The sequence below is a fragment of the Parasteatoda tepidariorum genome, chromosome 7 (assembly GCF_043381705.1).
Source record: "Parasteatoda tepidariorum isolate YZ-2023 chromosome 7, CAS_Ptep_4.0, whole genome shotgun sequence".
Taxonomy (NCBI): Eukaryota; Metazoa; Arthropoda; class Arachnida; order Araneae; family Theridiidae; genus Parasteatoda; species Parasteatoda tepidariorum.
In genome coordinates, this window is record NC_092210.1 from 37463253 (window position 1) to 37479362 (window position 16110).

General features: G+C 29.4%; 2 protein-coding genes across 2 annotated transcripts in view; one reads left to right on the top strand and one right to left on the bottom strand.

Annotated features, from left to right (window-relative positions):
• The window catches only part of LOC107455639 (uncharacterized), a 107448-nt gene that overhangs the window by 74759 nt on the left and 16579 nt on the right, over window positions 1–16110 (bottom strand). The gene's annotated exons all lie outside the window — the stretch shown is intronic.
• LOC107455641 (uncharacterized) lies at window positions 191–13778 on the top strand. The gene is made up of 5 exons (XM_016073280.3): window positions 191–328; window positions 3622–3733; window positions 4767–4897; window positions 9256–9394; window positions 13368–13778. The coding sequence occupies exons 1-5, from the start codon at window positions 304–306 to the stop codon at window positions 13582–13584; spliced, it is 624 nt and encodes a 207-aa protein (XP_015928766.1). The 5' UTR covers window positions 191–303; the 3' UTR covers window positions 13585–13778.

Below are 16110 nucleotides of genomic sequence, written 5' to 3' on the forward strand. Positions count from 1 at the left end.
ATTTTGATTGTTATTGATTTTGAACCTTATATTTGATTATAAACCTTGAGTACTTCATTTTCGTTTTTGGTGTTTTTTGATAATAAGTAATATAAAATGGGTTTCGCTAAAAAAATTATTGAAGGAAACATTAGATAAAAGAATTAGCCACAGCTGTTCACAGAAAGAAAATTCCTTTTCTTATCTGAGGATTGATTAGAATTCAAAAACTAATTCAAAGTAAGGAGCAATTGCTTTTCATTTTACAAAACAAATTGAAATTAATTCCAGGTATTTTTCTTCTCATAATTAGTTTTATTCAATATGGAAAAACTTGTTTTGCTTTCCGGTAAGTTATCAAAATAATTTCAGTTTATTAAATATCAATGCAGTTTTTTTATTGCTATGAATATAATTTAAAAAATGTTTTTTTCTTTTATCTTAAATAACTTTGACAATAGCATCACTATATAAAAGAGTTAATTTCTTCTGTATTCAAATGCACATTGAGTATTGAATCTTAACTGTAAATAGTTGAATTTTATTTAAAAAATGTTGTATAGATTAATGTTCTTCTAATTCAAACAGAAAAATTAACTAATGTACTTCTGAATTCAATGGTTCTAATAAATGAATACTCATTCCCTTTGTCAAGTAAAATTATTTTCTCTACATTTCTTACAAATTAAGTTCGGAAAAAACTTTTGCCATTATTTTACCTTACAATGATTTATCATTAAAAAAAGCTCAAAGAGGGGTGTCTGAATCAATATATATCAAAGCCTTCTTAGTTTAAAATGCACATCGCCATGAAAAAATAAGCACAACAAGTTTCCCTAAATTAAAAAAAATTAAAAACTAACTATTTCTTCATTCTCTTCTCTTCTTAACAAACAAAATTGCTGATAAAATTTTCAGTGACCAAGCATGCAAATTAAAATTCCCTTTAGTTCTCGACTTTCTACTGCTAGCTTGCATTAAAATTGTGAATCATTAAATGGTTGCTGAAATATTTTGATTTTATAAAATAGACGTTTTGATTAAACTGCTAGTAAATTTTTAACTTTTAATGCTAAAAAAAGGGACTTCGCAGTAATTGGTGCAGTTACTAGCCAAAGCATGGATTTTTTTTCTTCTTGGTGAAGTTTTCACAGTGTCAAAGCTACGAATTTCTTTTATAATTTCCAAGTGGGGGTTGCAAGCTGTTCATAATTCATCCTCTTCTGTTGCACGTTCTTTTTCATTCACTAAAAGTAGCATTCTACTTTTTGAAGTTTATTATGGTGCAAACATCTGAATGAAAAACAATTTTATTTTACCATAACTCAAATTTAACGATAAAATCTATTATACAATATCAATTTATCTCCCATTGACTCGAATAAAATCAACAAACTTCTCACACTAATCACCAGCACACATATTTTATTGTAGCTCTAACTTAACTTCCCGACAAATTCAAACTTTATCCAAACACATTTAACTATTTATTTTTTAATGATATCCAAGCCAATTCATGGAAATTGAAGACAGGCAGCAATTCAAGAAGAAAGATAATTTTGAAAACAATCTGGAATTATCGTTACATTTCTTGCTGCATACATAAAATACTTTTAAAAGCAATCTGGAATTATCGTTACATTTCTTACTGCATACATGAAGTACTTTTAAAATCAATCTGGAATTATCATTACATTTCTTACTTTTAAAAACAATCTGGAATTATCGTTACATTTCTTGCTGCATGCATAAAATACTTTTAAAAGCAATCTGGAATTATCGTTACATTTCTTGCTGCATACATAAAATACTTTTAAAAGCAATCTGGAATTATCGTTACATTTCTTACTTTTAAAAACAATCTGGAATTATCGTCACATTTCTTGCTGCATACATAAAATACTTTTAAAAGCAATCTGGAATTATCGTTACATTTCTTACTGCATACATGAAGTACTTTTAAAAACAATCTGGAATTATCGTTACATTTCTTGCTGCATACATAAAATACTTTTAAAAACAATCTGGAATTATTGTTACATTTCTCGCTGCATACATAAAATACTTTTAAAAACAATCTGTAATTATCGTTACATTTCTTGCTGCATACATAAAATACTTTTGAAAACAACCTGTAATTATCGTTACATTTCTTGCCTTTATCTGCCTGATTTTTATCTCATTATTGGTAAATTTAACAAGTCGATATCAATTTGCAGCGAATATTTTTTATACGACATTTAATAGGAAGTGTTCTTTACGCTTGCAAGAAAGAAATTGTAAATAATGTTATAGATGCACCATATATATTTGCTGTATATTCGAAATANTTATGTAAGTAAAGTTATATATATATATATAAGTACTTCATGTATGCAGTTGAAAGAAAACCTCCATAATATTAACTCAAACCATTAATAATTAATAATGTTATTGTATATTGCCACCATTTCATTTTAAAAATTTCATAATATTATTTAACGGTTCCAACAATAATTTTGCAATGCAAAGCTTTTCTACTTGTATATATTAGACAAAAAAGAGTAAACTAAAGTTGGCTTTTTTATTACTGATTAGGAAATGAAATTATAATAATAAAAGAAATAGATTGTCTGTTCGCCGCTCTTATTTTTCTAAAAACCGTTTGTACTGGTGTCCTGAAATTTGGATAGATGATTAAAGGCGAATGCTTCTGATCTTAAAAATTTCTAAAAAATTTCAGCTAGTCCGATCTTGAGAGATGTTTAAAAAAATTCATAATTTTAATTTCAAGCATTGTAATGAATTAAACTGAGGATGTTGTACTTTCAATTATTTTACAGCTAATATTGGTGGTTCTTGCTAGCTTACAACTCTGTTTAATCTAGAAACATAGATAATAGCACGCTCTTCTTTATTCCTTTATTTTTAATTGAGTTTGCTAGGCTCCTGCACCCCAGAGCCCAAAGGTTAAGGAAACTGAGATGGGCGCAGTAGGCCTATGGGCTGTCGCGCTGCTGAGTTTAGTTTTAGTTTTCTAGGTAAGCTCAGGCGAAATGAGGTTAGGTGACGTCACCTAATACGCAGTTTGAAACCTACCCAAAATCACGTGGTTATTTCCTTTACAATTACACTTTGGAAATATGTTTCCGAAAGCTTTAATATTGTTCAATCAATGGTAATTTTAACAGCGTGCAATCAAAGTTAATTGAAATAAAAGATTTTAAGTTCTTTACGAAAGTGTAAGTTACATCAGGGAAATTCTTTGATTGTCGTAAATCAGGACTATCAATTGTTGACCGTTATCTCATACCTAATAGCATAATGTTTGCTGCCGAATATTGCTGAGCATAATTATTCTTTATTTTTGAGTTGAACTTTTGAAAATAATTATTTCTTTATTTAATAAAATCACCAGAGAAAGCCACAAAAAAAAGTAAAAAATTTATTTTAATTGATTTAATTTTGTGGGGACATGGATTTCCGCTTTGTGTAGTGTTGGTTAATATTGATTTACTAATTCTTTAGTTTATTTTTTAATCATGTAGAAGGAACTGATATTCTGCTGTTAATTATTATAACATAATTATTAACAGCATTATTAACATAATTATGTAATAATATCTGTTAAAAAACTTCTTCTTTTTTTTTTTCAAATTTTAGTTCTTTTTAGTCTGGCCTCTTGCAATTCTCAGTGTTTCTTAGAGAAGAAAGATAAATGTGAAAGTAAGGCCTGGGAAGAATTACTGGAAGCTGATTTGTATGATTATTGCAGGTAATTTCATACCTAGAAAAAAAAGTATCTTATTATTGGGGATAATTTAATAATTCATATTTAAAATTTCATAAATTTATCTATTATAAACCTTTCAAATACGATTAATAATGTACGATACAGTTAATACGATAAAAATGCGATTATCTGATTAAAATCTATAGAAATACAACTAGCAAAATATCCTGTATTAATTCAAGAACTTTAATTGGAAATTTTTGGGTTAAATGAAAGTAACATCATTGTGATTACAATTTATTAATTAGCTACAGGAAATATTTTCAAATTTTCCGATTTAACTGCTCAAATGTGTAAATGTAGATTTTTTTTGTTGTAATTTTACAATTTATAAAAAAAAGTTACATTTTAAAAAGTTATAAAAAGTTAATTTTTTTTTTAATTTCGGTGATTACTAAAATAGACAAATCTATTTAAAATTTACATCAGTTTTGAACTGTAAGACAAACAAGATGTTTCCAAACGTCTCTAAGGATTTTAGATTGTTAGCACCAATTTCTTAATTTGTAGTAGAATTGCTCTTTTTTTAAAAATTAAATGTAATTTTAAAAATTAAGATGAAACAAACGGCATATAAAATTGGAGAAATACATTTGACATTAATATTTTTTGGCCATAAAAGTTTTTTTTTTAATTGGGTAAGATAAAAATATGTTGGCAGCACTTTGATGAGGAAAGATGAAAGATTTCGGTAAGAACGAGAATTATTTCGGTACGAAGGAGGAAGACGGTTCGAACGCGAATGAAATCTTTAATGTTTTCTCATGGTAAATAGACGGTTGTTGATATCTTTCATCAATGAAAAAAGTCCTTCATTAAATTTCCACAGATGAAATATGATTGAAGCCTTACTAAAAGGTTGGACAATAAATTCTATTTTCAACTGTTGTACTTTGATTTTAAGAACCCGTAGATTACTTTCGGGCATATATATATCCTATCTAGTATTTGTTTATTTGTTTGAAAATTATTTGCTTTGAAACATTGCTTTTAATTCTTAATGCTTACTTTAAAGCACTAAACCTAAAATTATAAAGTGCATCAAAACAGCAGCCACTGATTGTCGCATGGGATTTCAAAAAGAAAGTGAAAAACTATTGTCAGCCATAACGGACGTGTGCACAGAAGGATCAAAGCTAAACAAAGGTAATAACATAACTATATATATTATAAACTTTAATAGCATCTACGATATTACTTCTTCAAAATATATATTATTTTGCTATTTGATTGGTCAAAACATCCATTAGTTATTTCTACATAGTAAAAAAATGTGTATCTTAAGAACAAAAATAGTGGCAATAGCTTTGCACAAGTGATGTGAAGCACAATAGATAACTCTAGATTCTTCATTACAATGGAAGACGGTTTTTTTACAAGGCCACAATTTTTCGTACTCATTCGTATTTTTCGTATTCAGAAGTAGCTGATCCATTCTTGGTATTCATTTGTACTGAAATTTATAATTAAAGTAAATTAAGATACACATAAGTTATTTTGCATCTTAACTTACTGTAATTGTAAAGTAAAAGTATTTTTGTTTATATCTGTTAAAGTTTATGTAAGTAAAGTTATTTTTATAATATGTTATATAAAGAATCATCAATTCAAGGTCCATATGCACTCTAACTCTTGAAATAAAATTAGCTAGTTAATCAAACGTAGGAGTAGCAGGGAGGGAATAATAAGACAAATTTGAAGTAGACTTAACAAAATCGGAGCGAACAATAATAGAAATTAGGCATTGTAAAATAGTTGAATACAGTTTACTGGGATTTAAGCATTGAAATATAATGATCCTTATTATAAAACTTAAAACCTGTATACATATTTTAACAGCAAACTTTCGCTTCAATAGACATTATATAACAATATGAAAGGAAACAGCAAAAACTTTCGTCAACTGGTTAGGATTGTAAATTTGTTTTCGAAGGCGAAAATAATTCAAGCATAGTGTGAATGTTCTTAAGAGAAGTGCAATCTTTTTTCCCCTTATGGAGTTTAGATTTAAATTAAGCCTTTTAAATTGTATATGAAAGATCAACTGTGTTAAATTGAAATATAGTGTTTCTTTGCAAAATTTTTGCTGTTGTTCAACATAATATTCGAAGAGATATTACATCCCAGATTTAAAAGTATAATTAATACTTCTAAATTTTGCTGTATAATTCTACGTCCCTTTAAGTAATAAAATTTATTTGTTTTAAATTTTGGGCTACTAGGCACCTTTAGCTGTCAGCTTAGTCGCCCTTATTGACTTGTCGCTTCACGATTCTTCCTTGTATGGTACTTTGGAAGTCTTACGTTTCAATAATTAATGAAAGCAAACAACGAGTATAATAATACTAGTTTCTTAACTTTAATTCAAAATATCTATAGTGAAAAGTTAAGGAAATTATCTGAAAGCTCCGTTTCAGAAGTTCTCATGATAAAGTTGCATTCAAGCAAAAATTAGAAATAATGAATCTTAACAAGATTCTTTTGTGATGCTGGATGTCATAAAATACAAGGATTAATGAAGGTAATATGAGTGTTAAAGCTTATTTGATTTGATCTATTTGTTTACATGAAGCTAAAGATTAAAGTTACAGCACCAGAAGCTAAAAGTTGTAGCAAATTTTTACTTTATATATTATCTTTAAGTTGAAGTAAAAGTACATGAAGTATATTAATTGATGGATTTATAGTTATAGCTGTCAATTTTTGACTTACAATACATAACATGTCCTCCTTTTTAAAAAAAAATTAAAAGTTAAAGAAAGTTACACACAATTTAAGCTTAGGTTAAATCAAAAATTGAAATTAAATTTACAAAATTGTCAATTGGACTGTAAAGTTTACCATATTATTCCTTTTTAGTTTTTTAAATGAAAGGGGAGAATAAAGTCCGATAAAGCAAAGGTTTATTTATAATACTATGACTGCGCCTTTGTTCGAAAGTTGGTAGCTCGGCTTGTACAAGAGATTGGTACGGGAAAAATTTCAGGAGCAGCATCATAAAGATCTTCCACAGTTCTTTCTAACTGAGTTCCTGTATCACTTATGAATAGGGGTATAAATATACTGTACTGTTTCTTACATAAACTTCTCCCTTTTTCGATTGGATAATATATGTTCTAAATGGATCTTTATTTTTTCCCTGTAATCCATGGCTCTTTTGGTTTTAATTTGAACCAAACCTGTTGATCCAACTTCAGTTCAGGTAAAGGTTCGCTTCCACCGTCGGCATATTCTTTGTGATCTTGTTGTCTTTTTAACAGTTGTGCTTTCTCTTCTTTGATGTCAAAGTTGGACTGAAAATTTTGCGGCAGAGATGGAATAAAGAATCACAGTCGCCACCCCATTAAGAATTCTGTTCCTGTTAGTGATTTTAGACTTAGTATTGGTGTAATTCTATAGCTCAATAAGGCGCAGCAGGTCTTTATCCTTCTCAAGTGATTTCTTCATTGAATTTTTGAAGGTTTGAACCGCTCGTTCAACTTGACTATTAGATCAGGACTAATATGGTGAAGAGTTACTGTGGAAAATATTCTAACTATGCAAGAAGATTTTTTATTAATTTCCATTAATTAAAAACTTTCTGACTTTAACTTTAAAAAACTAACTCTGAACTTCTAAAAAGTAACTTCTAGCTCTGAACTTTAAAAAAAATTAACTGAGGGTCGCCATCAGTCACAAGCTGCTCTTGCATGCATGCAGTGATTGTTCTGTTCATGGGCTGTACTGCAATCTATTTTGAGAAGCAATCAATTATTTACAAGTACGTTGTTTTTATAAGGGTTAAAAAATCAGCACCTACTTTTCACCAGAGGTAAACTCCTCTGTGACAAAGGTTCTTGATCATTTGCTCTCAGATACTTCTGATATATTAAACATCATTCTACAAAAATTTCTATGTCTGTGTTCATTGTAGGTCACGGGCTTTGGTTTTGTATGCAACAATACTTCCGTGACCAGTGTCTAATTTTTTTAAAACATCAATTTGTCAGATTCTGGATTGATTGAGAGACTTCAACAACATTTTCTGTTTCAATTATCTCATGTCAACAATGCCAAAATGGTCTTGCTACTAGGTTCACTCTCCACTTTTCAGTAGGCCAATCATTGTTAGCAAGCTTGCTAAGTTCATGCAATGCTTTATCTGTTTCAGTAGCAAAAGAAAGCTCATTCCATTTGAATCCAGTTGCAATGGCTAGCACTATCTCTGAAGTAGGTAGTGTTCAATCGCCCAGATTGTCTTTAAAAATATCTGAAGATGTAGCTCGTGACAAAGTATCAGCTCCTCTGAGCTGATTACCAGGGGTATATTGCAGAGTGACGACTGTATGCGCATACGCACTGTTCATGCGCAGAAGTATTCGGTGAAGTCGTGGTGGTATTTCGTCTTATAATTTTTTACTGAATCCAAGAAGGAGTTTGGGATTAATTTGTACATTGACATGTCTGCCATAAGTAAAATAAGTGAACTTTTCTAATCCAAACATGATAGCTAGAAGCTCTTTTTCTATTTGAGCATGACTTGATTCTGTACAAAACAGTGTAGAAGAAGCATATGCAGCAGGTTTGTTTTCTTCGGTTGATACAGGACCTAATCCTTCTTGACTATCATCTACTGACAGGATAATAGGTTTTGTTGAGTCAAAGAAGCTGTTACAAGGAGCTTTCATTAGAGCACACTTAATTTTTTTTCAAAATCTTGCTGCATGTTCGAATCCTATAAGAAAGAATTACTTTTTTTCCAGAAATTGTCTAAGAGTACGAGTTAAGTCAGATAAGTGACAATAAATGAATTTGCATGATAAGTCACCATTCTTGAGAGTAGCTATAAGCAAAGATGCCAACTTGCTCCGGACAACAAATAAATATTTTAAAGTGGTAGTTTATCAATTGTGGTTCTTGGTTTAATAAATTCAATTTAGTAGATTTTTATCCACCACTATTTCTAAATAATTCATGGATTTATATAATTCACCACTTTAGTGCAGTACTCTAATGCTAAACCTTTTAAAAAGCAAAAAAATAGTCAAATATTAGCAAACTTTAGCATGTAGTTATTTACCGTTATTTTAATTATTTTTGCATGTCCGGGGCAGTTGGCATCTCTGTATAAGGCTTCTTTGTTTTCTGGAGCTGGAAAATCTTGAATATGTTTTTTATTTTCAAAGAATCAGCTTGTATTCCAGTTTCATCCAGCTTGTATGCCAGTTTAAATATGAGGAAAAAATATAGAAATTATTTTTATTTAACTAATTTCAGTAAAAAATACTTTTTCATTTTATATCAAATGAAAGATTGACAAAAAGAATATTTTTGAAATCAAATCAATACAAATTGCTTTTGATTTAAAAGACAATGGTTCATAAAACCGATTAAGCACGGTAATGCTACGCATTTTTTTCCTTTTAAGAAAATAAAACTACTTTAATAGTTCTTAATTACATACAATATGTAAAGAAAAACATGTTTAACGACTTTTTTTAATTTCTATCATATTTACCTTTCAGACTTAAAAAAACACGAAAAATGTTTGGAAAAAGCGGTAAGTGAGTCCACTCATTGCTTGAAACCTATCACAGAAATAATGGAGAAGAAAGGAGATCTAACCCCTGATGAAATTGTAGAAGTTCAAAGAATAGGATGTTTGTGAGTAATATGCTTGAAAAGTAATATGCTCGAATTTAAAGGGTTTCATTGACTAAAAAAGGATAAAAAACAATTAATTCCTAGAACATAGCACACTTGTATTAGTCTTTAAATAATGTCAGGAGGCACAATTACGACAGCAAGTGTATTATGTGTGTAAGTGATAAATGCATGCTCTTCCAACTAAATAATAATAATTTCTTAAATTCTTCTTCCTAAAAGTAAGAGAAATAATTGCTATTTTTAGCTATCCTATTGTTATAATTTTAACGCTATTTCTGAAAAACAAATTTGTTTTATGAAATTTAGAAATGTATAAAATACATAAATTTTTAGGCTAAGAATTTCACAAATGAACAATTTTGGGAAAGCTTTAAACATACATTTTAGTTATTTTAGACATAAAAGTACCCCTACGAAATTTTATTTTTCGTTAATGTGAGCAGAAATATATTGACTAGGTAACTAGTTGCATGGAAATAATAGAAAAGGTACCTTTTTTTATCCTTGAAGTAATAATAATACCAAAGATTTTATATTTGCAGAGTAAAACAGAGTGAAATCGAAATTAAATTATGTATCAATTTTCAATTTGTCAGTTTTAAAGAAGCATGCGAACGTTTGAGAGCCTGAATAGTGAATAAACTTTAATATGTTCACAGAAAAATAGTTTTTAATTTGTGTAATATTTTTTTTTAATTTTCAAATCTCGCAATTAGAGCAATAATTATAGAAAAAAATAAGGTTTTTTTCTGGAGAAATAATAAATCCCAAAATATTGTTTGGAAGAAAAACATTGTTGTGCTATTATAAATGATGTTTGAAAACTCTCCAACTCTTCTTTGAATGTTACCCCCTTTTTGAAGGGGGTTGATTTTAATGGTTTGAGGGGTTTAAATGGGACTTATTTGAGAGGAAGTTCTTTCTAAACAGGCAAGCGAGGCATTTTTTTTCAACGTATTTTTTTACTCTAAAGGTATTTCAGTACATATTTTTACTCTAAATTGACTGAGACTGATTTCGAGATGATCTGACAAAAAGTTTAGAAGTTATCTTGGAAGTATAGGCCAATTGTTTGGTCAGGAGAACGGTTCTAAGTTTGATCCCCTTGATGTTTATTTTAGTTTTTGAGTATTTCGTCATATATAGAGAACTTTTTAAGCAAATTGCATACAATTATATAATTAATTTTTTCCAAAGATAATTTCACGCACAATAATATTTGTAAAATTTAGGAGCGTTTCAATCTTGCTTCGCTCCTAAATTAAAATTTAAAATAGTTTGTGGGAATCACTATTTACTACTATTTTTTGTACCGTACTATTCACTATATTACTTTTTTTTAGAAAAAAAGTAACACACTACACTACAAACTACGAAAAAAAGATAGCAACTTTGAAGTTTTAATTATTGCAGCTCTCTACTTCTGACTACTACAGAAGATATAAAAGGTCAATTAAAAGTGAAAATACAAAGTAAAGTATGCTGTGTAAATGCAATATAAGCAACATAAGCAGCAATATTCGCTTTGAAAAGTTAAATCATTAAATTTTTTTTTACGATAAGGATTGCATTCAGAAACATCAATGAAAGGTTGCATTTTTAATACTAGAAAAGAATGCGAAGACCTTTCTATAATTTGAGTAAAAATAAAAACAGCGTTAAGTTTTTTGCAAATGAATATAGTTATCCTAATTACTCTTGGAATTTTTTAAATATTTATTTCTGAGACAGAAGATTTTACAATGGAAGAGGAAAATTCCCGAAAAAAAGTTCTTTTTTCGAATGCACACATGTGCTTAAAAAATAAAAGGCAGGAATAGGTTAAAAAATATATATCTTTTATAATTAAACTGAGGAAATGTTTTCGTTTCTAACCATTTTTTACCAAGGTATTTTATTTGAAAAAAAAATTTTTTTTGACGAAAAATTCGAAGTTTCGAAGTTTTTTTTTCTAAAAGTAAATATTATTTTAGAGTCTGAAAGAAAGTATTTGAAAACAGTCTATATTTCAGTCTTTTCCTTCAATTTTGTAAAAGTAATATTTTTTAAAAAACAAAATTTAATTACGCCCAATGATTTTACAGATATTAGAACATTTTTATAAATTAAACACATACTTATAATAATATGTTGGTATTGTTCATAGTTGTTTACGGTTAGCATCGTAATGACTTTGTTGATAATCATAAAAATGGTTAATAGCCATGTTAATACTATAAATATAATTGATGTTTATGATAGTGACTACTAAGAACATTGTTATTACTATTATGACAACTTGAAAGATAGCTGCGAATATTATTAATAAATAATAACATTGCTAATAACTGTGAACGTTACTAATTACTATGTTAATAACTGCGGGAAAAAAGTCGTGTTGCTAACTGAAACACCTTTTGTTGTATAATTAAAACTATATTTTCGCAAACTAATTTTGTTAATTGTTACGAAATAAGGCAAAACGTGTGAAAACAGAAATAAAATGTCTAGATAAATTAATATTTATTTATACTTCGTTTTCTTAAAATAAATGTGCACTTTCCTTTTACTTTTGTCGAATCCATTCAGTCTGGTATATTTTTTGAAAATCAAATTTATAATAACTCACTTTGCCAAACCTTTACATCGATCTTTCAAAATAAAAGAGGCTATATAGCTCCACAATTTCGTGAAACATGTTATAGCTTCACATGTTCATGGCAATATGGTCAACGCACATACTACTTTTACATGCGAGGCGCGCTGGTGCCCACTGATCTGAAGCTGCGTAGACAAGCCACCACAAAGATCAAACACAAGTCTTTCTCAATAATAATTCAGTGCCTTAACCACTTAACCATCGTGGCATTCATTACCCAAGAGCTTCAGTAAATTTTAAAGAGTTTTATGGTGTTTCTATGAAACCAGAAAAATGTTAAAGTTTACCACATTCTGGTAGTTCTGACCATACTTTTTTTCCTCTGCGTATTTTTATATATACACCTCAGAGCCATTACATTATGACCACTCTCCATCTATAACAATGGACTCGCCCAGGTTTTCATGGTTTTTCACCCAGGAACAATGTTTTCATGGGGCACATTAAGCTACTTGAACATAGTTGCAGATGAGGTTCACCCATTCATGGCAACAGTTTTTCCTGCGGGGGATGGTGTTTACCAACAGGAAAATGCACCATGTCATCAGGGTAGAACCGTCGAGGAACATTCCAGTGACTTTCAAGTCATGTCTTGACTCCCAAATTCACCTGACCTTAATCCAATAGAGCATTTGTGGTCCTACTTGGAAAACCAAATCCGTACTGCCATGCTACCCCCTCGCAATGTGAGGAAATTGCAGGACCAGTTGGTGAGCGCTTGGTACCAGATACCTCAGACTACATATCAACACCTTGTGGAATCAATGCCATGGCGGGTGCTAGCAGTTTTGAGAGCTAAAGGTGGTCCTACATGTTATTAGCAGGGTGGCTATAATGTAATGGCTCTTCGGTTTAACTCGCCTCAGTTTCCTCCACTATATAATTTGACGCTTTGCTTAACCTCTTCTTTGACATTAATTTGTCAGATTTTGAAGACATTTCATTTTTTTCTGCGCCTAAATATAGTTTATAATAAAGTTTATAACAGTTTATAATAGATAATAGTTAATAACAGTTTGTGATAGTTTATAATCAAGTTTATACTTGTTGATTTTCTTCATTCGTAAATGTTCTTAAATAATGTATTCCTTTCGGTCAATACTAAAAATCCTGTTAAGCAAAATATGTAACTTAAATTTAAATTATAAGTAGTTTGTATACAAATAATGCAAAGGGAAGAAAAACTAGTTCCTTCCACTTTATTTTAATAAAATCGAAAGAACTTATCCTGTAGCTCAATAGTTCAATATTTTAAAAAAATTATTAATATATAATTTTTAAAAAACATGCACTGTTTCACTTACTCATTTTTCTTCTTTTTTTTCCTTTTAGAAACATAGATAAAATTAAAGAATGCATGTTTGAGAGTGCAAAATCATTGTGCGGTTCAGAGGCAGACACTTTCCAAAGAACAATTTATGAACCTGAAGCTGATGTTCAGAAAAAAGTGTGTTCGGAAGTCATGAAAGTTCAATTAGAGAAAAGAGCCAATGGAAATACCGAAGTCAGACTCTTATCATCTTTCCTCGCTCCTTTCACGATGATGTAGAACATGCATTTCCGTATAAGCCAAGGGTTAGAAATCGATTTCAAAGATGTATGTAACCTTGATACAATATTCATAGAAAAAAAATTATGTTTGAAGCTGAAATCTAAAAAAAAAGCTGGAGTACTTTGTTTTATTGATATTATTGCATGTATGAAAATAATTTATGTATACAGTAAAAAATGATTTGAAAGAAATATGGCTTGAATTATTTTACATAATTTACCATTTTTCTTCTATATGTTAGAAATGTGCTTTGTTTTGCCTAGTTATAAATTTTGTGTTATTCTTTCTTTTCCTCTTTATCATTACTGATAATATGAAATTTTCTTAAAAGAATGCCACTTAGTTGAAACAGTTACATGGTGAAAAAATTCTGGCAAAATGGCTGTACAGTTTGGTAATGACATTTCTGGTAAAAAGAATCATGCTGGTTATAAAACTAAAATATACGGGTATTTATTCATTCATTTGGTAATTTTATCGTTCATATGGTAACGGTTTACCGAACATTATGCTTTTCAAAATTGTATTTGTTATTCCTCTTATTTAGTAAAAAAAAAAAAAAAAGAAACTATAAAGAAAACTTAAATGAATAAATGGTTTTCACGCCTTGCTCAAAGATATCCTTATCGAAATTTACCCCATTTGCAAAATTTTATCACATATTATACCAAGTCTGCATGTGTAATAATAAATGACTAAATATAAATAAGTAAATATAAATAAATTTAAATAAATCAATATAAGTAAATAAACATAAATAAGTAGATACTTCTTAGGTTGAGGTGGGATTGCGTATGAAAAATGGAAGCGTAGAGGTACTTAACCTCCACACTTCCATTTTTGGATGCTGGGAAAGCCCTGTTGCGTAACAGCTGAGGATATGGTTCCCAGTAGAAGATCGACGTTAAGTATCACTAGCAGTGGTTAGTGAGCCGGTGAGAGACCACTTTGGAGATTGAAAAAGGACCAAGGGTGCGCGGTATACGTCCTCTTTAAACTGATCTACCATAAAATGCTCGACATCACGCTTAGGTCATCGGGCAACCAAGGCAAAGAGCCATCTCCTCTGCAAAGGATCAAAATTGCGATGGCATGTCTACGGATCAACCTCTGTTATGTTTCTTAGACCGATTGTACAGCTCTAGTGCGACGCAAATAAAGTACTACTACTACTGCGTAACAGTTATGCTGCTGATTTAGTTTAGACTAGTCTAGACATTTGTACATTTACAAAAACCATTTTTTTTTGTATAGTTTCAAAGGTATGTAGGCGTTAATTCATAGCTTACATAGAAATAAAAACAGCTAACCGATGAAAAATAAACAAGTGTTTACTAAATGAAAAAGGTATTATCAAATTGAGTATTTTAGCGTTGTCTCAGATTATACCAGTACTCCTTTATTTGCCAATTTTTTGAATAAATTTACCAAATTTTACCCCATTTACCACATCATAGTAATAAAATCATAGATTTGTTAATTTTACCAAAAGTCATTGCAAAAGCGCTTAGTTAAAAATTACAGTTCTTTTTGGTGTTCCCATAAAACCAGAACCACAGTTGATTTTAATTTATTCTGGTAGTTTTGATTATAATTTTTTTTCAATGTACTAATGATCACTGTTCTGCATTGAACACATGTTCATTATCTTGACATAGCATGCATTTTAAATAGTTGCATGTGAATTGATTATTAAGTCTGCAATTGCCAAATTTTAACACGTTTGCAAAATTTTATCACATTTTACAAAACCATAGTTTATTTTTTCATAGTTATAGTTTAAATATTGTGGTGTTTTCATCGAGTTAGAAGCAAGATAAATTTTTCCATATTCAAGAAGTTTTGACAGTACTTTTTCTCAGGCTTTGATTTATTATTTTGAAAATTATTTCTCGTTAATGTTATCAATAGCTTACGCAGGCTTCAATTTTTTATTCGCTATCTGGTGTCGAATATTTGGACCATAGACTTAGCAGAGAAAGATTTTCGAAACTTTTAATTTCATTTAAGAAAATAAATAATATTTTAGTAATTTTGACAACATTTGGTTTGATCAATCATGATGTTAAAATTATTATATATCATTCTCGATTCAGAATGTCAGCGTAACTGCTTAAAATATTTCTGAATTTTAAAGAGCTGTGAATAATCTTTAAAAATAGAGCTTATGACGAATAAGAAATGTTTCCGAATCAGCAAGCGAAACAAATGCTGAAAATAATTGAAAAACTTAACACAGTGAAGTTTTGCAGGATTGCGAAAATATTGAATTGCTAGAAATAGTTCAGTTGGAGATCAATATTACTTTCAATAAAAAATATTCCATGAAGTGCAAATTTTAACGATTTTATTCAATAAGATTAGTAAAATGACAGTGTATTTATTATTTTTGATGTTCTTGTCACATAATCGTCTTTCCATCAGGATATTTATCATTATTTTTTTTGATGAAATAATAATAATAAGGAAATTATTCTTATTCTTTTTATTTTGTCTTGATTTATTCTTACCAAACTGATTTCT